This window comes from Kogia breviceps, chromosome 9 (assembly GCF_026419965.1).
Source record: "Kogia breviceps isolate mKogBre1 chromosome 9, mKogBre1 haplotype 1, whole genome shotgun sequence".
NCBI lineage: Eukaryota > Metazoa > Chordata > Mammalia > Artiodactyla > Physeteridae > Kogia > Kogia breviceps.
This window is the reverse complement of record NC_081318.1, coordinates 57367899-57392965: the sequence shown is the minus strand read 5'-3', so window position 1 is coordinate 57392965 and position 25067 is coordinate 57367899. Positions and strand designations below refer to the sequence as shown.

Genomic DNA, 25067 nt, shown 5'->3' with positions numbered 1-25067 from the left:
ACCAAGGACGATGTCAAAGCACAGAGTGAATACCCATATCTACGTCCAGAATTCAGAAGATTTCTTGTATAGGTCTTGTTTGTATTACTGTGTGTGTGTGTGTGTGTGTGTGTGTGTGTGTGTGCGCGTGTGTACGTGTGTGTGTTCCTTTGCAAAATTCCTCTCCCAGTTGCCCATCTACCTTTCCTAGTCACATCTTCTACTGCTATATACACCATTCCTACTTAGATCCTCAGAATCAAGGGACTGTAGAATATTCCCCGGCAGGGGAGGTGCTGTAGGGTTTGAATGCATGGTGAGTCACACACAGCCCTCTGGGTCACCAGACTGGAGGTGGCAAGGAAGCGGGGTGTGGTTATGGAGGGGAGAAAGAGCCTGGAAAAACAAAACCCCTAATAAGGTCTGGTTGGAGAGCCCATCTGCCCCTGGACTCTCTCTTCCCCTGAAAATCCCCCATCACATGAATCAGGGGTCCCTGAAGTCCCACTAGGATGGGAAATAGGAGTTCAAAATAGGACAGAAACACACGCACCTTTTGCCTATAGTGTACTCTCTTCAGGGAAGGGATCAGAGAACAGGTGGGTGCAGGTTGCATTCCCATTCACAGGGTAACTCTGACGTCTGAGTGTTTAGGAGAAACTCGGACTGCCCCGGAAAGTGTGCTGGGTTGCTGTCTGGCTTTCCTCCCGTCCTATTTGGTTGCTGTTGCCATTATTTCCTTGCTGAGTACATAATGTTGGTAACCTGGACGGTCCACGGCCACCTTGCAGTCCCGGGACACGGCGGGATGTTGCTTTCTTAGCCCAAGGTCCGTCGAACAGAGTTAGGAAAAAAAGTATCCGCTGCTGCCTTGCCCTATCCAGCGGTGGGCTGAAGGATGTTGAGGGCTGTGCGTCCTTGGAACCAACTTGCCCACCTTCCAGAGCGCTCCCCGGCAGCAGCCGGAGTAGCGCCCTGCCTGGAATCGGATTGTCCGGGGCTCCTCCTGGCATCAAAGGCTTTGGGGGCGGGGGTGGAAGCACTCGAGACCCCCGTCTTCCTCACTTCCTCACTGCTCGCTCCCGGTAGGCTACTGCGCCCACCAGCAGCCCCTACATGAAGGGCGCTGTTCCCCCCAGTCCAGCCTGCGCTTTCAGCTCCAGACAGCTGCCCAAGTCTGACCGCTCTACCAGCACTTTCCGGACCCCCGTGGCCCCTCTTCTTACCTCCGGACTCCCAGCTCCTTCTCTTGATTCCTCTCAGGACCCCAGTTCCTAGCCAACCGTTTTCCCACCATCTCCATCCCACTTTCACCACCTCGCCCACTAGGGACCCTCTCTCCACAGGCTCCCAGGTGGTGCTGCCCCCCCGAGCAGTGGCTGAACGAGCCAGGGTGGCACGATCTCTAGGGGTAGCTTCTTTGGGAAACTCACCCCTCCGGAATTTGCATCCTCTGGGGAGGGGGACAAGATTCCCAGAAAGCTATCTCCGGGGACGGACGAATCCCCCAGCCCAGACTGTCGGATCCCCCCACCCATTCTCCCCCTCCCCAAAGTCTAACGGGTCCCTCTCCTGCTTCCTGTGTTTACGCCGCGTTTTTACTCTCGGGGGCTCGTGGGGTGAGCACCAGCCGGGACTCGAGCAAGGCAGCCGCGGCAGGCGCAGCCCCACTCGCTGTCCAGGGCGAGAGGGGGTGGCGCGGAGGCGCTCAGAGCTCTCCTGCTTCCCCTTCCTCTCCAGGGACAGGAGCGGGCTGACGGGGGCGGGGGGGCTGACGCTCATCAATTCCGCTGCCACCTCCTCTGCTGCCTGGGGGGTGGCGGGGGCGTGTGGATGCGGGCGGGGTAGGGCGGGGGAGCGGACGAGTATAAGACTTAAGTCGGGAGAAGTTTGCGCACAGCGCACAGCTGGGAAGGAAGGCGCCGGGAAGGTGAGCCTCTTGGACTTTGGGGAGGTTGGAATCAAGCATGGGGATAAAGCAGTTGCCTTTTAGCATATAATACAAGCTGGGGTTAGGTATAAACTATCACTTAAGGCAGAATTAAAGTGTCAGGAAATCAGGAGGAGGCAGGAGAAGGAACGCTCCGGACTAACGGAGTTTTCTCTCCACTAGAACGGCCAGCCCCTCAGACACTGGGTGGGCTGCGCCGCGCCGCTCGCGGACCTTCCTGGGTTGGAGAGGTGCGCACACTCCGCACCTCACCCAGCGGCTGCCATCTCCTACCCAGGAGATGCGCGCTGGAGCCTGAGTTCCTGAGTCTTTGGAGCCACCACCTGCGAATGCCCTTCGCTTCTACTGAGCCATGGCCGGCAGCCCAGTGAGATTATTCCAGGTAAGGAGGGTCTCGAATGAGTGGGACTTAAAGCTTTGGGATGTTCTCCGGGAAGGTTAACAGTGGAGATGTACCAGATACCTTTTTATTTTTTATTTTTTTATTTTTTTATTGCAAACTGCAGTTTGATTGTAATGTTTGAGGTTCTGATTAGGGTCGGCTTTAGTTCTTAGTCGCCTCACCTTACCCTTGATTATAGGAAAGCTAATTGTCCTGGCAGGGTGCTAAAACTTAGGGTTTCATACTGAAGAGTCCTGGGATTTTGTGTGAGTTTTACTATGCTGTTAATATCAACGTTCCCACAAAGTTTTATTCTCCAACTTACTGGGTATGGAAATTACAGGGCTGAAAGTTGTGGACTTTTTCCAAAAGATGTTTATTAACTAACAAACAGATAATATCGGCGTCTATGTGATGTGTCATGGTTGTTCTTGATATTGGAAATGAATACAGTGGTGAATGGAGTTGCTTAAGTCATGTTTTACAGAGAATTATTTTCCAACAATCATTTATGCATAGCAGCCATTCTTCACACCTATTAGGAAAAACATGTTGTGTGCATAGTTTCCAAAAGGGTACTCTTTTTTCATGATGTTCTTTCCAAGCCTGGGTGAAAGACATCAAGAAAAGCTCTAACATATTAGTTCTTCTTCCCAAAACATTCATTTTCCTTGAGGTCCAAGGAAATCCATTCAAAGTAAAAAATCAACAATCCAATTAGATTTTTTTAACCCATTATTCCGGCTTTATTTTGCAGATCTACTTAAGAAAAGCTCTGTATGAAAGCTTTAACCTAAACTATTACGTAGTACATGCAAGACTAGAAGGTAGGGCTCCACTGCTGATCTTCAGGAGACCCTGACGGCCATAGTTAACCTGAACCAAAGCATCTGTTCAAGGCTATTTGTTAAAATCATTGGGTGATTGAAAGTGAAATGTTCAAAATAAACCAAAGTGTGACCATGTGGTTTCTGAAACTAATCTTTAAATAGCACAGTGTCCAAGTTGGAGTGTGTCTTAAATGATAATAGAAAAGCAAATAGTTCATACATTTGGGCAACCTTGACTTACCCTTAGAGACAAAGTAAGAATGCTTTTAGTGTTGTGGGATTTATAAAGTATCATTTGTAATAGTATATTGATAGCCTACTATGTGACCAGTTGGAAACCAGCTTTAAAAAGTCAAAATTGCTGGTTTTCTACAGTAGCATTATGAGAGGATCTAAGGTGATTATATTTGCAAAACATCTTTGCAGTTTGTCAGTATTCTCAGTGGGCACTCATTTCTACTCAATATTTTAACATAGCTCAAAACCTCCATCTGCCGGGATTTGCTTTGTTTCCATGCCTCTAATCTACAGTTAATTTCAGAAACTATAGCCACAAGAATAATAGTAAGTCATTGTCAAATACTCTAAGATTATTTATTGACCACAGCAACATACCCAATATAGTAAACATGAAATCCTTATTATAACTTATTCATAAGAACACATAAATAATCGTACAGTTGTATTGTTTCATGATGCTTGGAGTTGAAGAAAACTCTGTTCTTGGTGAACTTCTCCGATTCTTTCAATGTTGACATGAATGAAGATATTATCTACTGTTGGTTTTTATTAGAGTAAAAATGAAATGGAAATAAGAGACTGGTGATATTTTCAATGATAACCTAAACCAGTGTTCTCAACTCGGGCTGCAAATTAGAATCAATGGGAGAGCTTTAAAAAAAAAAAAAAATGGATGCCCAGACCCTACCCCAAACCAATTAAATCAGGTTATCTGAGGAAGGGGTTTACATTTTGATGCTTTTTTATGTGATTGTAATGTGTAGCCATGTTGGGAACCACTGACTGAGGTGATTCATGTCAGGTTTGGTAGAGTCAGTTAACGTTGGAGGGTGTTGGAACATAAATATCATATGTTCTATTGTTGGTCTAATTTTTAAAAAATATTTATAACTTGATATCCCAATTAGAAGAAAGAGATTTTTTTTTTCCTTGATGGTAGATGTTTAAACCATAACAGTTTCCGGTAAAAACATTTTTTTTTTCTAAAAAACAAGCTATTGAGTTTGAAGCTTATCTGACTGTCCAGAAAATGGTGTAGTAAATTAAATCTAATTTTAAGAGCTGTTGAAAACAATGTTTTATGAAACACAGAATTTGATCTCATTTTACTAAGACCTACATGATGTGTAATGTGCAAATATATACCCTTTTGAAGGGAGAGAAGAAGAAAATACAACTATGCTCCTTGGCACACCAAATAACGTATCCTGGGTGCCGACTATGTTCTAGTATTTTCACGTAAATTATTTTCTTTAAAGCTTACAAGAGCCTTGTGAGGTAATAGCTTTTATTCTGATTTTACATATGAGGAAATTAAGGACCCATTAGGTTAATGAATTTGCTCAAAGCTGCAAACTGAGTAAATCTAATATGTATTTGAACCCTGGTCTTCTTATTCTAAGTTCAATGCTATAATAAAATATGTTTTATATACTTACATATATATATACATACATATTTAATTTAAAAACTACATTTTTCACAAAACAGTATTGATTAAGAGTACGGATTCTGACACGGCTCTGCTTGGGTTTCATGCCCGACTCTATAACCTTCTAAGAAGCTGTATGGTTTTGGGCAAGTAATCTAACCTCTGCATGTCTTAATTTCCTTTATAAAATGGGGTTTTTCTAATGAGAATTAATGAATTAATAATTGTAAATCACTTTGGGTAGGTTCCTGGTGCAGAGTAGGTTCTATGTAAGTGTTATATTTTTTAAATGTCATTTATTCAAAAAATATTTTTGATTATTTGTGATATGCCAAGCATTGCATTAAGCCTGAAGATACATAGACAAATAAGATGTGTCCCTATCCTCAAGGAATTGGTCAATAGAGAATCACCAATACACAAGTAATATTCCACTCAGTTATGAGGTTTTATTCAATATTAATTATAATTAAAAGAGTTATTTTGTGTGACAACTATGTGCTTTTCGGTGTTAATATGATCTTCCAGAGGTCTATATGAGCATTACAAAATCAAACCAAGTGATAATATTTTGTGTTGTCACCATGGTATTAACTTGTTTTCAATTGTATCAAAACACAGAAAATAATATTAACATATGTTTCTGGCTTCACTTTATGAGTTTAGAAAACTGGTAATATGGAAAGGTTTTAGGTCTTTAAATTTTTACTTTAGAAGTAAAGAATTGAGAGCGGAAGAATTGATAGAAAATGTCATCAGAATCTATTCCTCAATATTCATAAGTGCAATTTTCTTGAATTGTTTTTCCAAAAAGTGTGTTTGATTGGAGTGTAGTTTAGTTTAGTTTAGTTTAGGTTTTGGGGGGTTTGTTTTTTAAGAAAAAAATTTTAGGGTAGGAAGAGTGGATCAAAGAGTACAGTTAAAGGTCTGTAATACGGGCCAGCTTGGCCAGACGTTGGAGCTGGCTGTTCTTCTCCCACTGTGCCTGTGGCTGCATGCCATTGACCTGTACTACACGATACCCCAGGGTACCTCTGGATACCTGAGGTATAAGATTATGTCTTTGTTCAAATGAAAAGCCACTCTTTATTAAAAGTAGTGTATGAATTGGTATTCTTTGTAAAGGAATAACACAAATACGCTAAACCCAAGGAGTTATTTCTCAAAGAAATAAAGTACCTGGCTCCATGAAATATTTTCTGCTTTTGTAATCAATATTTAACCATTCTATTTCATTAAAATTTCTATTTACAAATGTATATCTTTCTTCTCTCTTATTAAGTCTCAAGGCTACTCCCAATTTTTCTCATGGATGCTGCATTTTTCTTCTTCCTAGTTTCACTGCCACCCCTCTCGTTTAAACTTGCATTACCTTTAACAAAGTGCTTAAATATTCTCCTAATATTTAGCCACATTTAGTCTCTCTGTGATGCATTCAGTGTTACACAACACAGTCAGACTTGTTTTCTAAGCTCCCATTTTGTCACTCTCAACTCATAATTATTCAGTGATTGCCCCAGGAGCATAAGACTTAGAACCACTCGTCAGCCTAGCATTGAAGAGGTTTCATGATGTAATCTCATTTTATCTTTCCTATCCAAGTCAAGTAGAAAACCGCAAGAGCTCCCTAATTCCAGTTCTGAAGCCATAGTGATGCCACAATAATTGACTCCAGTCCATCCTTCATTTTCAGCCCTTATGCCAACAACTTAAGTTTATATTCCACTGCCTCAGAATTGGAGTATGTTGGGGGAGAACGCTTTACATCAGTGGTTCAGTTGCAGAGCTGGTTTGCTTTGGTTTTGATTTCTTTCTGCAGCTCTATTCCCAGTCCCTGCCTTTTATTTATCTGGTAGTTCAGAATTTGGCATTTCAAATCTTACCTTCCTCTGTCCTTCAGAATGTATTCATCATTCCCCGGTAACACATCTAACAAATTATCATCCTTATAGTTTCATTCATATTTAAAAACTCAGTAAATATTTACTAAATGCCTATTGCATCCTAGTCAGGGCATATTGTGACAAAGCATAGTTCTTGGCTTCATGGACACTGGAGGAGACAGACAAAATTACAAACCCGTGCGGTAAGTACTCCAGTAGAGAAATGCCATGAGCGCTTTGGAAGCAGGGAGGAACAGCACAGAGCTAGACATCAAGGAAACTTTCCGAGCGAGGTGACCCTAAAGGGGACATGATTCAGCATTTAAATGACAAAACAGAATGATCCAGATAAGGAGGGGAAGAGATGAGTTGTGTTAGAGGCAGGATACCAGACTCTAAAAAAGCCCTGGAGGCTTGAAACAACATGGTGATTTTGGGGAAGCCTCAGGTATCCAGAGGTACCCTGGAGGTACCATACAGTGCAGGGCAACAGAATGGAACTGAAGGCACAGAAACAGACAGCACCAATGAGATTACAGTCTTGCCGAGCCAGCCCCGTATTAGAGCAATAAGGCTTCCTTTTCATTTGTATCCATCCACCTTTCATTCTAATATTCTTCCTATCTTTCAACCAGACTGATCTACCAGAATGGCGGATCTGATTATAAGTCCCCTATTTTAACTCTTTCAAGGACCCTCATTGTCCTCATGATGACATGCAAACTCTTCAGCACAGCTGACCAGCACGGAAGCCTCTCTGTGACCTGTACCTTCCTGACCTCGCCAGGACCAACCAAAATACCCTACTGCAGAAACAGAGAGGAGAAACAATTAGTGACCTTGGTGGAGATAGAAAAGGAAAAAAAAAAAAAATCAAAACAGGAGATTATAGGGGTAGTTGGTGAATGATAGAAATTTGAAGTGAGATAAATGAGGGAAATGGACGATTGCGTGATCAATTCCAAGTTTCTTTCACAGATAATAGAAGAGATGGATGTCATTCACATAGAACAAGTAATATTTCAGGGAAGGAAGAAAAAGAATTTAATTTGGAACGTGACGCATTTGGCTTAAACAGGTGGCAATGTCCAGTAGAAGTAGATACTGAAATTTGCGTCTCAAGAGAGAATTCTGGGGCTTCCCTGGTGGCGCAGTGGTTAAGAATCCACCTGCTAATGCAGGGGACTCGGGTTCCAGCCCTGGTCCGGGAAGATCCTACATGCCACGGAGCAACTAAGCCCGTGCTCTATAACTACTGAGCCTGTGCTCTAGAGCTCGCAAGCCACAACTACTGAAGCCCGTGCATCTAGAGCCCATGCTCTGCAACAAGAGAAGCCACTGCGATGAGAAGCCCGCACACCTCAGCTAAGGGTAGCCCCCACTCGCCACTAGAGAAAGCCCACACACAGCAACGAAGACCCAACACAGCTATAAATAAATAAATAAATAAATAGAGAATTCTGTACTAGAGGTATAGATTTGGGAGACATAAGTATATCTATTTCACCTGATGCAATAGGAATGGGGGATATAACCTATAGAGAAGTAAAAAAGAAAAATGAAGGAAAAAAAAACCAGGCAGACAATTAAAAAGAAAGACATCTAAGATGGAACCTTCAGGAAAACCAATTTTTTTTTAAGGGACAGCGGAAAATGAGCCTGCAAAAAAGACTGAGATGGAAGGCTAGATGAAAGGAAAAACACGAGAGAAAGTTGTATTATGGAAGCCAGGGAGGAGAAAGTGGGCATCCAAACAGAATGTTGCAAGCAAATCAAATGGGGTAAGGATGGAGAGATCACAGCAGGATTTAACTAAGAGCAAGAAATGAGGAAATGGAAGCCCTGGGTTTACAATAATTTCAGTTTGATATGCACTCCTTACTTTATCTCCCCTTTTTGAATTCCTACAGTCCCCTCTAGTTTAACTTAAATGCTGCTTCCTTTTTTTAGTCTTGCATGTGGCCAATTCCCCCACTCCCAAACAAGATGTAATATTACATCCTGGTATCTATTTCCTTAGGGCTTCCAGAGGTACCACGCATGTACACTTATGTGTATGTGCCTCTGTATGTATAAAGTATTCTTCCCTTTTGTCATTCATTCATTTAAATAAACTCTTAATCTCTTTATTATATTAGTGTATTGGGAAAAATATGAGTTTTATAATCCCCTTCCTCAGGGATTACAATCTAGAAATCCCAGTCTTTCAGCATCCAAATGTTTCCCAGAATATTCATGTACTCAAAAGTTGCACAGGTGAATATACTAATTTTAGATCACACATTATACCATTTTATATTTGTCTTATGGCATTTTATTCTCCCTTTTCTGTGTGGATATCTGTTTTTTTCTTATTTCTCTCCTAGTTTAAAAAGCACAGAGTCACATATTAATCTCATATCCAGCACACATAAGAGACATTCTTTTCTCTTTGTGAAATGGGTTAAATTCACCTAAACGTGGTCATAAATATGGTGGTTTTTTTTTCCCTGAAATTATTTTTGTCACATTGAGGCTTAGAGTTTTCCTCTTTTATGGTATCAGCTCAATATTGCTCCAGAGATTTTAGCCCTTTCTCTCTCAAATCAATAATCCATTCACATCTTGAACCTTCTTACACCCACACTCTTGTTTCCGGATTGAGTCAGTGTTGACTTGAAGGTGTTTTCTTTATCCAACATTTACAGCAGAGCTTACATATTCAGAACATAGCATTTTGTTTAAGCATGCAGAACCGTTTCCCACCGGCCTCTTTACAATTTCTTTTTTTTTTTTTTTTTTTTTTTTTTGCGGTACTCGGGCCTCTCACTGTTGTGGCCTCTCCCGTTGCGGAGCACAGGCTCCGGACGCGCAGGCCCAGCGGCCATGGCTCACGGGACCAGCCGCTCCGCGGAATGTGGGATCTTCCCGGACCGGGGCACGAACCCGCGTCCCCTGCATCGGCAGGTGGACTCTCAACCACTGCGCCACCAGGGAAGCCCTACAATTTCTTAATCACAAAATATATACCTCTACTTCTCCCCTGCCTCTTGCACTAAGCTGAAGCTACTTAAGTGGTATTTATTTTCTGTAGGAAGGAAACAAACAGGACTTTCCTTATTATATTCCCAGTCTGGACCGGAGTCCTGCAAGCGTTTAATTCTAAATTGTTTGAATAACTGATCATCAGCAAGTTAATACCTTTTAGACTTTAGGAATATAAATAAAATAATAACAAAACAGCTGCAACTCATTGAACTCCTACTGTGCTACATACAGTGATGTGCAGTCACTTCTCATGACAGTCCTGTGGAATATTATCAATCCCATTCCATAGGTGAGGAAGCAGAGATGCAGAAAGCCGACGTGGCTCACCAAGGTTCACGTATCTCGGAAGCGGCAGAGCTAGAACTCAAACCTGTTTGCCTAATGCCAAAAGATTAGGCTTATTCCACGACTGCAGTCAAATGACATTTTGATGATGACTTAGAAATCTTTCTATTATAATTGTACATATTAATTGTCTTGAATGATCAGAGCCTTTAATGACGGACAGAATCAGGAGCCCCTTTCTATGGACATTTAAGTCAGAGGACATTAAGTTAAATGGACATTTAACACCTCTCCAGAGGTGCTAAGCTCAGCTTTCCCACCCATTGGGGCTGCAGGAAAGGTGGGTCTCCCAGTAACCAAAGCCCAGCAATTTAGAATAGCCTGCAATACTGCAGGTTCGTGCGATTATGTCAAGTGGACATTCTAGGTAGCTACATACATAAGCAGGAATTTCCTGCACAGCAGTGAAAACATGACATGTGACATAGTTCTTCTAGGATTTTAGGCTTTCATATCTGACCCAAATCTATTTCTATTAACTAAACAAATGAATTTATTGTAAACAAATATGAATTTGGTGTCAGCCAACTATGAAAGCTATATTTATCCTTTCCTGGAGCCCCAAAGTAACAGCACTTATCCCAGGACTGGACTAGGAAAAAATTATCACTTTGATAATAATAATTTTTAAAGGAAAGCTCTGCCGTTTTAGGAAATTTCCTCTTTAGTGTTTTCATAAAGTCAACTTGGGCAACAAGGGAAGAAAGGACAGGCGAAGTGCTCTGGTGCCAAATTTAAATTTCAAATTGACTCGATTCATACATTAGTTAACCCAAACTTCAGAATAATTTTTTGTTGCTAACCCTAAGTCTGACAGACAGAATTCTTGCAAGCATGAGGCTGTAGAAAATGTCGGCGTTTATGGACATTGAGATGGGGGTCTCTTTAGCCCAAGATTCAAAGAAGTTCATGGCACAGAGAGCAAAATAATGCAAATTGCTTTAGCACCTCATTCCCTGGGCCCACTACAAGGCTAAAAGGTCAGGACAATATTAGAACAGTTTTTCATTCCTAACATCCTATAGACTGCAAAGATGGCATTAAAGCAAAATCCCAGCAAAGTGGTGAGCGATCATTGTTGCTCTAGGGGCAATTCAGGAAAAACAAGAATTTACTGAGTTGCTTTTTTCCCCACTCAAAATGAAAATAATTTTATTGCATCTAATGAGGAAAATGTATATTATTGCAATTTAGATATCATTTAATATCATTTAATATCATTTGAGTGAATAGAAGGTCAATGAGAAACTTGGCATTTCTTCTTAGCTAAAATGTTAATAATCCGGGCATATTTGAGTAGTAGCAACTTGGAGTCAGCAAATATCAGCACTGGAAGTTGTCTCATTGAGCTGCATCTTAATTTGTTAAAGAGGCATTCCTAGTATTTGGGGAATGCCATACATTTTCTCGGTAACTAATATTTTATCCTTATTTTTGATCTGGAGTCGAATGCTTTTATTAAAGAGCAGACTGAGGCAGAGATGACGTATTTCCCCACCAGTAAGTGACAGGCTGCCATGAAAACTCCAGCCTTCTGACTCCAAGTCCAGTGCTGTCCCTGAAAGAGTCTGCAAAGTTGCAGGGAGTTGTGAGCATTTGCAGACAAATATTTGCATGAATGTACTTATAGATGACCACATAGAGAGTCAAACACATAATGGCCCTGGACTACATTGCATAAGAGGCCGAGCCTGTCTCTGGATCCCCCTGCCTTCTCTTAGTTTCCCAAGCACCTACCACGCATAGTATTCCCCTTTATTCCAGAAAGCCTGCTCTCCTAAGAAAAAGCCCCACTGCTTGAGTCTTTCCACAATCTCCGCATCAACTCCCTTTTGCCCCTGCCCCAAATCAATTGCTTTTCTTTTACCCTATTCCTACAAACCCTGCTGTCTGCAGATAATATAGTAGTAGAATAAACCTTTACTCTCTTCAAGAAAAAAAAATTGCATTATCAGTGATTCAGGAGGTAATTCTTGAACCTGGCATTTCCTGATGTGTGTTATTTGACCAAATCAAGTTGGATCTTTATCACCAAATTTGAAGCTCTGTCCTACACGTAAGCATATTAAAAGCTGTGAAGTCCATTTTGCTGCATATCCACCACAGGCAATGTAGCCCAATCACTGCCATCCCTTGCTAGGACCCCTCCAGCGGCCTCCTGGCTGGCCTGCTCACTAGCCCTTGCACCCCTCCCCTACACATTCTCTGCTCAGCACCCAAAATAAACTCCTAAAATGTAAATCAGAGCAGGTTTCTCCTCTGTTCACAACCATTTAAGGGCTTTCAACTGCACCTGCACCCGTGCTCCCACACTCCTCGCCATGGCCTCCTGGTCCTCTGTGCCCTAGCTGTCACAGCCTTATTGCTCCTGTGCCATCTGCCTGGACCATTCAGTCCACCGCGCTGATCTTGATCCATTCGCTGGAGCACATCTCGTTTTTTTCCTCCTCACACCCTTCACAGGAGCTCTTCCTTCCATCTGGGATGCTCTTTCACTCATTTTCACATGTCTAACTGCTTCTCTTACTTCAGACCTTAGCTTAAATTGTCACTACCTCAAAGAGGTCTGCCACAGTCAATCACACTTTCTAAAGTATGTGTTGACCTGTTAATCTGTCTCTTTCTCTCAGCTCCTTGAGTATTTCCTTTCTAATAGTACAGTTTGTAATCATTTTATTTTTTTTTTCTGTTTCTTTTTTATCCCATGCATTAGAATATAAAGCCCATTAGGTCTGTCCTGTTGACTCTTCATTTCCAGCACTTGATTAATATCTATTTAACAAATGAAGGTATATATTCATTTAATCTTGTCCTCACAGCATTTCTCAGTTTACATAGCCACAAGACCCTTTTGTGATATACCAGTTCTTACTATCCTGCTGAAAATCTTTGGGAAATCTGCCTTTTCTGAAATCTAAGATAATATCAGGAACTTTAAATACTGATGCAAGTGTGGCTTGGAGAAGGTGGGCCTTTTTGGTCATCTTCGAATCTCCACTTAGCTGCAGCTTTCACATATCTGATTCACAGCAAAGTATAATTTTTCGTTTTCAAGAAAAGTATGTATTAAAAACTTTCAAGGAAACTTGGATATAAAATAGATTTATTGAAATATTTCAATAATGATAGTATTATCTGACACTTACATAGCACTTACTATGAGCCAGTAATGTTCTAAGCCTTTTATAGATATTAATATATTTAATCTTCACAGCGACACTCTCAGGTAGGTACAGTTATCCCCTTTGCACACTGAGGAAACTGAAGCACAGAGAGGTAAGTAACTTATGGAAGAATGAACAGCCAACCCAGGACAGATTTGGAAATGAAACCAAGGAGTTCCAGCTCCAGAGAGTAAGTAAATCCTAAAAGAGAAATGTGCTTCTTGTACATTTATGTTAAAAGCTTAACAGCCAAAGTTTTGTTATCATGATGTAAAATGTCAACACAACATTGTAAAACAACTATACTTCAATAAAATAAATTTAATACATAAATAAATAAATGATGTAAAATGTCTTTCACTTTTGCATTTTTTCCAACTGCAGGTCCATGGATTTCTCTCTTTTTCTTAGAAAATTAAAGAAATTAAATAGTGGTTTTCCTTATCTGTTCTGAATCTTAATGTCTACAGCTCTCAAAGGCTGCACCCCTACTGATAGTATTCCACTCTGCCCTGTGGTTTACAAGAAGGGGAAATTGCGCTTTGCCAAGTTGACATCTCATTCATAAAAAGCAGAGTCAAATGCAAAAACTTAATCTGTTTTATTATTGTAAAAGTGCAATTTCTACTAAAAAAGAAAAGCAAAACACAGGTCTTCACAAAACATGGTTTTAAATAGAATTTCAAAACTATATCTTGATTACTTACCTGAAAATTAATCAGAAACCCATGATATATATGGTTTTAATTATGTGGGGAAAAAAAGTGCTCTAAAAATGGCAAGTACAAATACACTGAATTTTAATTAGCCTAAAAGTGGTCAAGTTTCGTACTCACTCACCTGAGATGATAAACTTTCCAAGATCTGTTTTGGAGCATGGCAACTCTTTTCCATGTGTTCTAAATGGTCTTATTTCCCTATGAGGTGAGTGCATTGGCACTCTGTGTACTTCTGCAGGGGGGGTGGGGCAGGGGATGGGGGCCTTCCGATACCCAAAGGAAAATCTGTGTGTACTTCCATGTTCAAGCTGCTCAGCCTTTTGCAAGGGATTTTCATTTACCACCTCGGATATGTTTTTAACTTATTCACCATAATCCGAAGTTATTTTCCTTTCTGATATTAATTTTAACTCTTTTATTTACTGGTTTTACATTTTTCATGCATCCTCTTGTGTGATGTATTTGAGTCTCAAGCTTTTTTTCCCTCCACTGTTATGGCTCATTTTAAGAATAATGAAAGAAAGAATAGGAAACGTGTGTTTCAGGGGTATTTCACAGAATATTGATCTAGAACCTAACTGCTTTACATTAGATTATCCAATTTCCCTGTGAATCAGGTCATTTTTTCCAGCAGTAGGTTATCATTTTAGAGGCAAGGGAAATGAATACACCAGAAAGTACGAAGGTTTTATCCTCCAAAGTTGTATAATGTGTAATCAAATTCATGGAGAAAAAAAATGTGTATACAGCACAAGGAAAAACGGTTTTATCTTATTTCAATCTAGTTGGGAAAGAAAACCTACTCTTAACATTTCTTCTGTCAGTTTGAGATGATGCTACATTCTAAGTACTCAAGAAGAAAAGGGCTCAGGATGGTCTTTGCCCTTTATCAATCTCAAAATATTACAGAATAATATTTCTATAACCCTCAATAATACAAAATATCCTCTTAGGACAGAAAAGAAATCACTTGATTTTTAACACAGAAACTTATCTTGAATGCTTTTGAAGATTGATCAGTGTCTCTAGCAGAAGAGGAATGCTTATCATTCTATTCTGTTTAGGTAACCTTCAGATAGATAAATTAGTCTAATCAATTTAGCAGAAGCCCAAAGTTTCATAAATATTGCCTTATAGAATTCATTTAGACCCAGACTAAATTTTTCTCTGCCAGAAAGCCAAAGAACAGTCTGGTTTACAAACTAAGGAAGGTTATGATTAAGAGCAGACTGACTCTGGCGATAGCATGTGGGACCTGGAAAGGTGAGAAAGAACCTTTCTTTGATACTTCTCTGTTGATTTAACAGTCAGATTTTTCCAAGCCCCCTTTTGTTTTCTATTTCCAGTCTGTAACACCTCTTAGCATAACAAGGACAATACATTTGAGCCCTTCTTCATATTTATTTAAATACCCAGCTAAATGATTTAGAAGAAAACCCCAAGTTTTAATGACACCAGGTTTTGTCAATAAAAGTTGTTTCTCACCATCAATTTTACATATATGTGTCCATTCCCAGACCTCATTCAGATTCTTAAGTCCCAGTTATGTTCATTTAAGTTAGTCCATGATCTACTTGTGTGTTTGATGAATTTTCAAACATAACACCTCCCTATCACGTCCCCCCTTCTTCTCAGTCACTTGTAAGTCTTCTAAAACAAACTTCTACCTTTTCCCCACTCCTTAGCACACATGTTCTTGGGGATAATTAGAGCAGATCTTAGAGGTCCTAATCCAACTCCTTCATCGTACAGATAAAGAAATAAAAGAGATATGACTTCTCCAGTATCACATAGATATTTCCCCTTATCCCCTCAGTCAGATGTTTTGGGGGAATAGGAGGGAATAGCTATTCTAGTTCCATGTCATGGTGCATTGGACAATTTTAGATTTGAATAGAGAGGTATATATTAGAAAATAGGACATTCTTCATCAAGGAGTCCAGATCATAGCAATATACACTGAATTAATTCCTCCTGTTGATGTCATCACTGTCCAGAATCTTCAGCTGCCAGACTCCACCCCACATTAAAGAAAAGAAGGGGTTGAGATCCAGACGTAACCCCCATGGTAACTAGCCGGCAGAAATGTGAGAGATAGATGGCACCTTGGGTGGACTCCCTGAGTTATCCAGGCTGATGGACATGAAAATAGAGACTTAGGAGAGAAAACAAGCTTGTCTGGTCTTACCATTACTCATTGTTTCCAAGCTGGAGATTTTTTTTTTTTAACGTCTCTGTCTTTTTTTCCTTTCCTCTTCACAATACTTTTAAGCTGAGCTCCAAAATAGGTATTGCTGAATGTGTTTTCAGGTAATCATGAACGTGTTTTGCTTTTACGATTTCTCAGTGTGCTTGTTTAAATAACATTCAAAACTTTCCCAAGGCAGTTTGCTTTCAGGTGCATTCAGGACCTTAAGGGACAAATAGATGGAACAGATAAGTTTTTAGGCACATAATAGAGGGATTGGCTGGGACAGACTTTCAAGTACTACACCAAAGAGGGGCTTGGAGAAGCCAAGGGCCATCTGCCAACTGTGAATGCACTAGGGAAGTACGGAGGGGAAATGTCACAAAAAATAATAATGACTACCATGTCATAGGCTTCTGATCAGTGTCATTCTATGTACAAATACGCATTATCTCATTTAGGCTACACAGCAAATGAGCTCAGCTCAGCTCAGATGAGCACAGCTCCCTGCAAGCTAGCTATTTGTATTTCCATTTTACAGATGGGAAACCTGAAAATCAAAGAGGCTAAATAAATAAATAAGAACAAGTTATTAATAATAATATGTTCATAATAAATTAATTAAAAACCTAACATTTTCGAGGGCTTATTATGTTGGTTCTTAAATGAATTATCCCATTTAATTCTCATAATAATTACAAGCATTATTGTTATACTCATTTTACCTCCAGGGAACGGTGAAGCTTAGAGACTTAAAGAAAGATGATGTAACTAGAAGCAGAGGCAGTATTTAAACGTAAACAGCCTAACTACAGAACCCACGGTAGTAGCACGCTGTCCTGTGCTACAAAAAGCAGAACATGCTTTCTCACCCAGGTCTGTTTGCTGCTCAGTCATGATTTTTCAGGGTCCCACATGGCCTTTAAAATAGTAGTTCTCAAATCTCATCTGATGACCCATGCGGATCCATGATGAGATTTCACTGTCTGGCCCCAAAATTAAAATACCAAAGACAATGTCAAGAGTCTGTCCTACTACTATGTGTATTCACTTTAAAGCACTGCACTTTGTTCTGATATATATTCTTCCCTTTCTGGAGCAAAAATATCCATTCTTTTTATCTAATGATGATAACGTATGAGAGGTTGTTAAAAATACTCTTTACTTAAAAATTATGAATTTGTCAACCCTAGGCCCCTTACCTCACATTGGGGACAATGGGAGTGGAGTTGTACTTATTCATAAAATTTAAATATCAAGGCTCTCCTAAAAAAAAGAAATAGAATGCTGCTAGGAAATGAGGAGTGGTACAGAAGGCAATCTGCAAAATTTCCCAAGATTAACCCTTATACTAGTGAGTGCCACTTTATAGTTTTTAAAGAATTGTCAAGGAAGTAGGTTATACTTGAAAGAAAGTCATATCAGTGAATATATTTTTATGGTATAGCACTCTTAATATACAAAACACGTAAGCTTTGGTTGAGTAGAGCACACGTCATCTAGGAAGTACTTTCACATTTAGTGTCTCATTTGATCCCCACCCAACACTCCCTGAGGCAGTGCATACTTTAAAGGATGCAGCAGGATGTACTGCTTATTAGTATTGTTTGGCCTCTCTTAGCTTCAGTTTCCTTCAAAGAAGGAATTATTTATATCTTAAAGGATTATTTCATGGGTTTAACATAAAATAGGAAAAGTGCCAAGCATGATATAGGATCAACAGCAGTCAGTAACTCCTATCTATTTTATAATTATGATGACCCTCATTTTACAGAAGAGAAAACTATAACTCAGATTAAAACATAAGCTAAAGTAGCCCATTTAGTTAAGTAATAGAGTTGGGGCTTGAGCCTAGTTCTGTTCACATCCCAAAGCTTCTCTTGGTTACCCCTCACCCACAATTTTATGTGAATCCCAAACCTTCTTTTCACTATTGCACACCACAATTCCAGTAATGGCAAAAACTTGAGAAATCCCATTGCTTTAAATATGCCTCCATCATTCTGTAGATGTATGTTTTAGATGATGCTGTCCATATGGGCACAACACATAAACTTCTCAGTAGGAAAATCAGATGAAATTAAAATGATTAATTTTTTATATATATATCAATCCAATAAAAATAACATTAAAACAAATACAAGTGGGAATGGAAACTGGAAAGATCACCAGAGGATACGAAAAGTAAGATCTTGCAGTGCATAAAGGAGGCAGTAGCTGAAGGTCATCAGTTTAATGGGAAGATAAAATCTGAAAGTGGAGTGGACCCATGATTTTTATGTCTATAAAAAATGACCTGGGGCTTCCCTGGTGGCGCAGTGGTTGAGAATCCGCCTGCCGAGGCAGGGGACTCGGGTTCGTGCCCCGGTCCGGGAAGATCCCACATGCCGCGGAGCGGCTGGGCCCGTGAGCCATGGCCGCTGAGCCTGTGCGTCCGGAGCCTGTGCTCCGCAACGGGAGAGGCCACAACAGTGAGAGGCCCGCGTGCCACAAAAAACAAAACAAAACAAAACAAAAAACCTCATTGTGTGAGTGGTACATACTAGCAGATATGTTTCTCTAAATTTCAGACACTGAGAGCCAATGTATTGTTTGTTTTTATTTAAATTGCCTGAAGAGCAACTTCATCTCCCTAGAATAGAGGGTGGCTTTAGTTGCCAGTGGAAGATTAGAAAAAGTCAGCATTTCACTGATTCCTTAGGCAAAAGCTCTGTTTTCATCATAATCCTAAAGAATAAGAAGTTTCTGTCTTCTTAAAGAGAAAGGAGAAGTATGATATATTTCAGTCCTCAGAGCAAGCAAATGAGGAAGGAAAGCCAATTCCTTTTCTTTTCTTTCCGAGGGGTTTTCTCTTAATATAGCACACTCTAATTGAGTTCCATCTCTTGTTTTGAGCTCATTAGTGATCTGGATCTTAAGTAACTGCTTCTAATATATTCAGAGACAAGTGTATACTGAATACACACTGTGTTGTGAGAATAAATATCTTGAACTTAAAGAATTTAACAGTTATTAAGTTTCATGTCTTCCTCTGACTTACGGTGTAGTTTTGCAGGAGAGATCTTGTCACATGGTCTGTCGGCCACCAGACAGGGAAGATAACAAGGCTGGACCTCCAAAGGGAAGTTAAGAGTTGTACAAGAGACAGGGACACCAGTGAGAGGATGACAAAGAGAGAGAGAGAATGTTTGAGAATCTCAATTTCTGCACTGATTATGAAAATGGCTTGAAAATATTTATATTCAAAGACCAACGTATTTCTTTAAAGATTAACTTTGCTCCATTAAAAGTTATGAGTAGGGCTTCCCTGGCAGCGCAGTGGTTGAGAATCCGCCTGCCGATGCAAGGGACTCGGGTTCGTGCCCCGGTCCAGGAAGATCCCACATGCCGCGGAGCGGCTGGGCCCGTGAGCCATGGCCGCTGAGCCTGCGCGTCCGGAGCCTGTGCTCCGCAACGGGAGAGGCCACAACAGTGAGAGGCCCGCGTACCGCAAAAAAAAAAAAAAAAAAAGTTATGAGTAGAAATATTCAAAATGTTTTTTTTTCAAGTACCCAAGCATATTGCCAGAAACTCACAACTGCACCTAAAAGTGAGAAGGGGAAGGAGTCACAGCATTTAGCTTTGGGCCTTGCAGATTTATTTCAGGTAATAAAAAACATTTTAGATGAAATAATCGACTTGGCTTACAATACCAATACATCATTTTGCTAGGCCACAAAAGAGCAAAGGCCTTGGTACATAACCCATCAGAGTGTGGAAGGCATTTCTTTTCATTTGTTTCTATTCTCATCGCTTTTTTTAACTTTTTTTTTTTGTAGTGAGAATTCTGATGATCCACTTTATTAGCAAATTTCAAGTATACAAGACAGTATTTTTAAACTGTAGCCACCATGCTGTATGCTGGAAGGCTCTTCTTAATAGACAAGCTATAGAAAACCAGATCAGCCCAATTGTGCTGGACAGCAATAATAAGAAATAATTTGTTGTCTTGGAGGGGGTGGGTAAGGGAACAGAAAAGTTTTAGATTAGTGTGTGTGACTCTTGCTAAGAGGTACTGCAGCAATTGCCTAACTTGCCTACCCATTTTTAAAGTTACCATTTGCTACCAGTCTTACCATATTTTCTCAAATAATTTTCTCAACTACTCTTTTATATTCATGACACGGAAGTTGATAGGGACAAGGATTTTATTAGTTATGTTTTATTAACCTCCCATCTTCTCTTCTTACTGCACTGAAACGTTAGTTCTCACACTTCAACCAGCAACAGAATCATTTGGAGGGCTTATTAAAACAGATTTCTGACCCCACCCCAGGGTTTCTGATCCAGTCTAAGGTGGGGCTCAATCATTTGCATTTCTAGTAAGTTCCCAGGTGATGCTGATGCTAATGGTCAAGCTATCAAGCTCACAAATACCTCCCATGTATCCATTCAACACACTCTCTTCCCTATCCCTTCCTTAGTTCAAGGGTTTTCAGTTTGACTACTTCGTGCCCAATACCATCTTGCCTTATATTTGCCCCAGCATTTTCTTGGCCACTGTCAACAGAGAACCAACGATAATGTGATTGCATTTTGAGTGAAGGAATCCACATGCTATACTTCCTCACTGCCCATGTTTCTAATGTTTTCTTTCCTTCCAATACTTCCAGTACTTTCCAGTATTTCTAAATTCATATCAAAAATAGCTGGGTGAATAGGAAGAACGGGTTGTTTTTCTCATTTATTTTTGTTTATTCCAGTTAAGAGTTGATTAATATAATGAAAAGAATTGCCTTTATTTAAAAGATAATCAAGAACAGCAAGATGTGAAATCTGCTCTCCCCTCTCAACATCTCTACAGAGTCTGAGAGATACAGAAAAAAACTGAAGCTCTATTTATTTTAAATGACATCCTTCTAGCCCACTAAAGGTGAAAGTTCCAGGAAGTAGCCATTTTTTCTTCCTAAAACAAATGGCAGAATAAATAATGTCCTTTTAAATAGTACAAATAAATAAACAATAGTCAAACCTTGGTATATAAAGAAATAAAGATCCCTACCAATATGACAGCTTTTAAAACTACTACTGCTGTCATGATAATTATATGAAAGGCAGAAATTGCTTTATTTCTTTCTAAAAACTGGATATAGGGCATTAGTTACAAGGGTGTTTTTATTTTTGTTTTATGTTGTTTTCTATATTTGTTTAACAATAAAAAATTTTAAGTGAAAGAAAAAATATGGATGTAAAAGAGACTGCTGGATTTAAGTTTGTTTATTCAAGCCACATTATTGAGTGCCTACTCTGGACTAGGCAATTGAAATACAGCAATAAAAGGCAGACAAGGCCATGCCTCCCAGGAAGCATTCTAATGCAGAAGATAGGTGATAAACAAATAATATAACCAAAAGAATTAAAAGGAGTCAGGGTCTCGCCTTATCATAGGTCAAAATATGCCATGAAATTGAAAAAGCTAAAATACCATGGTATTGACACAGAAAAGGATAAATAGATGAATGGAACTAAATAAAGAGGCCAGAAACACCTTGGAATTTAGCAGATGATAACATCAGCATTTCAAATCAGTGGTGAAATGATGAGAAATTCAAAATGCATGTCTGCACTGTACCATACTCGTAAACAAATACTGATGTATTTCAGGTCTAAGTGTAAAAATTAAAACCGTAAATGTACTAGAAGGAATAGAAGAGAATATATTTGTTACAATCTAGGTGTTGTAATTCTAAGCTTAATACAAAACCCCAAAGCCCCCAAAAAAGGTGGAGAAATGAAAGATTTGACTATGTATAAATGGAGAACTTCTATAAAGTAATAATTTCTGAAAAGAAAATTATAAGTCAACCAACAACATGCATAAAGTATTTGTAGCATATAGAATAATGTTTATCGAACACATACTCTATACCAAGCATCATCCTAAAAATTAACAAACATTGTGTTATTTTTAAGACTCAAAAAAACCCTAACAGGTATGTCGTTTTATTATCATCATTTCTTATCTGAACAGTCTGAGGATTGGAGACTTAAGTAAAATGTAAAGTCATCTAGAAAGAAACAGGCAAAACTGGGATTTAAACTCAGATCTCTCTGACTCCAGAGTTTAAGTTACTAAACACTGAGGTACAAAGAGCTCCTATAAATACAAAAGAAAAAAAAAATAGTCCAATTTTTAAAAAATGAGTAAAGATTATAAATCCATGGAAGATGAACCAAATGACCAAGGTCATTATAATAAAGCATTTAGCCTCACTAACAATCAAGGAAAAGCAGGTGATTTAGTATTACTAAATTACAAAATTACAAATGCTCATATGCTTTGGCCTAGCATTTCTATTTATTATCTACCCTAGAGAAATGAGGGTCTTTCTGTATATATCCTTCAGTACCTCTATAATATTCCTTGCAATATTATTTGTAATTCTTCAAAGATGGAGAATCACTCCCTAAACACCAATCGATAGGGGAATAGTTAAATGTATTATGACATACCTGTGTTGTGCAATACAATACAGCCATTAGAACAGAATGAAGTAGATCTCTATGTACTGGCATGGAAAAACGTTCGTATACTAAGAGAAAAGAAAGTTTCAGGGGAATATATTTAGATAGATAAATAGATCCTGTTTTATAAAATTGTATGTTCTACACACATCTTTGTGCACATGAAAATATCTAGAATGGTAAACCTCAAATTGTTAATGGTTTCCACTTTTGAGCAGTTGTATTGGAGAAGTGGGATGAATATGAAGGAGAACTTTAACTTATATAATATAAAATAAAGTAAAAAAAGTTCCCTTCAGTTTAGGTTTAGTGATTAAAAATATGTATTTTGTTAAAGGCAATAAGAATAAAATGCAGTGGCAAATATTTTAAAAACAATTTTAATTAAAAACTAGAGAACATATTGAAGATATCCATGTCAAACAGCATACACCATTTTTTCTTGAACACAATCTGTGAATGCAAGGAAAATGCCCATGTTCATTTCTGAACTGTTTGTAGGACGTAGTATTTGGTTAAGGTAAGCCACGCAGGGTGAAATATCTGTTCCAAGCATTTGGCCATCTGAGTTACTCACCTCTGTATTAACAGATTAATTTTATTCTCTTCAGAGTTGGTAAAAAGGACCTCAGTGGATATGGGATATTTTAATTAGATTTAAAATTGAGCAGAAATATCATTCATAAATGTGATAAACCTCCTCTGTCTACCAATCAAAAGATGTGATTTCAGATTAGATTTAGCTTGATGTTTCTATCTGTTTTAATAAACCTACAATAAGCTCAGTGCTGTTGCTTGACCTGTTTCACTTTGATATAGTCATTAACCTGCATCAATAAACTGTTTAACAAGTTTTGAATTCAATGTGTCCACTTTGATAAATGTCTATCCCTTCAAAATAACTTGAAAGGAGGCATCACTCTAAACGTTTGCATTTAATCTGCTCTGCAAGTGATTTTTTGCTGTTTAAACCACTGTCAAATTTATTTGGGGCTACCAGCCTTAGTCCCATCCCAGCTATTCAAAATGTTGACCCCAGGAATATGCAGGCCTGTCATTTCTTCTTCACAACCAGTTTGAGAATAATGAGCAAATCTTTCTCTAGCCCACCCATAGCCCCTAAGGGCCCTGAGTTAACTATGCCTGCACTGCTCTGGAGCACAGAGGGCATGGGGCATTGCTGGAGACTGATCAAAACAAAATCCCCTCTGACTATCAAGTTCCTGACCTTCTGTTCATCTAGAAGTTTCTCCAGCCCCATGCAGAGTATTGACGCTTGAATAGTAGTTCTGTTTGACATTCTCTGTCATCTGGGTGGGACCTTCCTGCATTGAAGTTCCCACTGGCCCTTGGACCCTAGGGAGATGGGACCTGGCAGTTATCTCATAACCACAAGGACCCTCAGTGTAGTAGTTAAGTACAGAGACTCTGGAGTCAGAGATTCTAAGATCAGGTCCTGGCCTTGCAGGTTACTGGCATCATGGCCTGGGGCAAACAATTTAACCTTGCAATGCCTATTTTTTCTCATCCATTCAAGAGGAATATTAGTTCCTACCCATCAGAGTTATTGTGTCAATAAAGATGGAATGAGTAAGGCTCTTGGCACAGTATCTGGTACAGAATAAGGGCTCAAATATTAATGATATTATGTACTTTATAAAATGACATGTACTTATATATGGCCTGGCAGTTGGACCCTTCACTATTTCTGACTTCAGAATTCTGCATTTGTCTTATCTCTGCAGCTGAGATGTCCCTTTGAAACATAGTGCTTAGAAACAGACTAGAAATAGCCTGCTGCTACTTGGTTGTAAACTTTCTGCTCTTCCCAACAGACTATTGCTGGACTCTGTATCCTTATAGTTTTCCTAGGTCCCTCATTCCCTCTAGGTTTAGCTATCTTGTTCTAAGAAAAGGCTGATAATGAATATCAATCCCTTTTCCAAAACAAATTATGACAGGGTCATCTTTAATTTAGGTCACTTGTGCTGTCTAACTTCTGTCTCCTTTGATCTCTTTGCAGGTAGATTTCCTTTCTTTGAGGAAAGTTTGCATTTCTAAAATGGTTCTTAATCTGTAAGGAATAGGAAAAATCTCTTCTAGCAAGTGTTGAAACCTTTCGTGCCGGCCTCTAAAAAATGAAATATCATGAAAAATAAATAGATACACTTTCAAACAGATGACTTATAATAGAAATGGTACCTCTAACAAAGCACATTTTTATATACCAATTTTCATGATGGTTTATTAAAAATGCACATCTCTTCATATGAAAAACTAAACAGATAAAACCAAAATCTTGTGGCAATTTACAAAGGCCACCATGAAAATATCACCCTGAAGCAAAAAGTGGAGCGGATGTGTCAATCTGAGGCTTATCCATTGATCATGACAGGTTTCACAGTTAAAGTTTAAATTCGAAT

General features: G+C 39.3%; 1 protein-coding gene across 1 annotated transcript in view; it reads left to right on the top strand.

Moving 5' to 3' along the window:
* The first annotated feature begins 1843 nt into the window (after positions 1-1843).
* Positions 1844-25067, top strand: part of CALCR (calcitonin receptor) — a 149196-nt gene continuing 125972 nt past the window's right edge. Inside the window, exons 1-2 of the mRNA XM_059073923.2 lie at positions 1844-1909; positions 2093-2312. Coding sequence (XP_058929906.1) covers positions 2283-2312 — 30 coding nt within the window. The 5' untranslated portion in view covers positions 1844-1909; positions 2093-2282. The remainder of the gene's footprint in view (positions 1910-2092; positions 2313-25067) is intronic.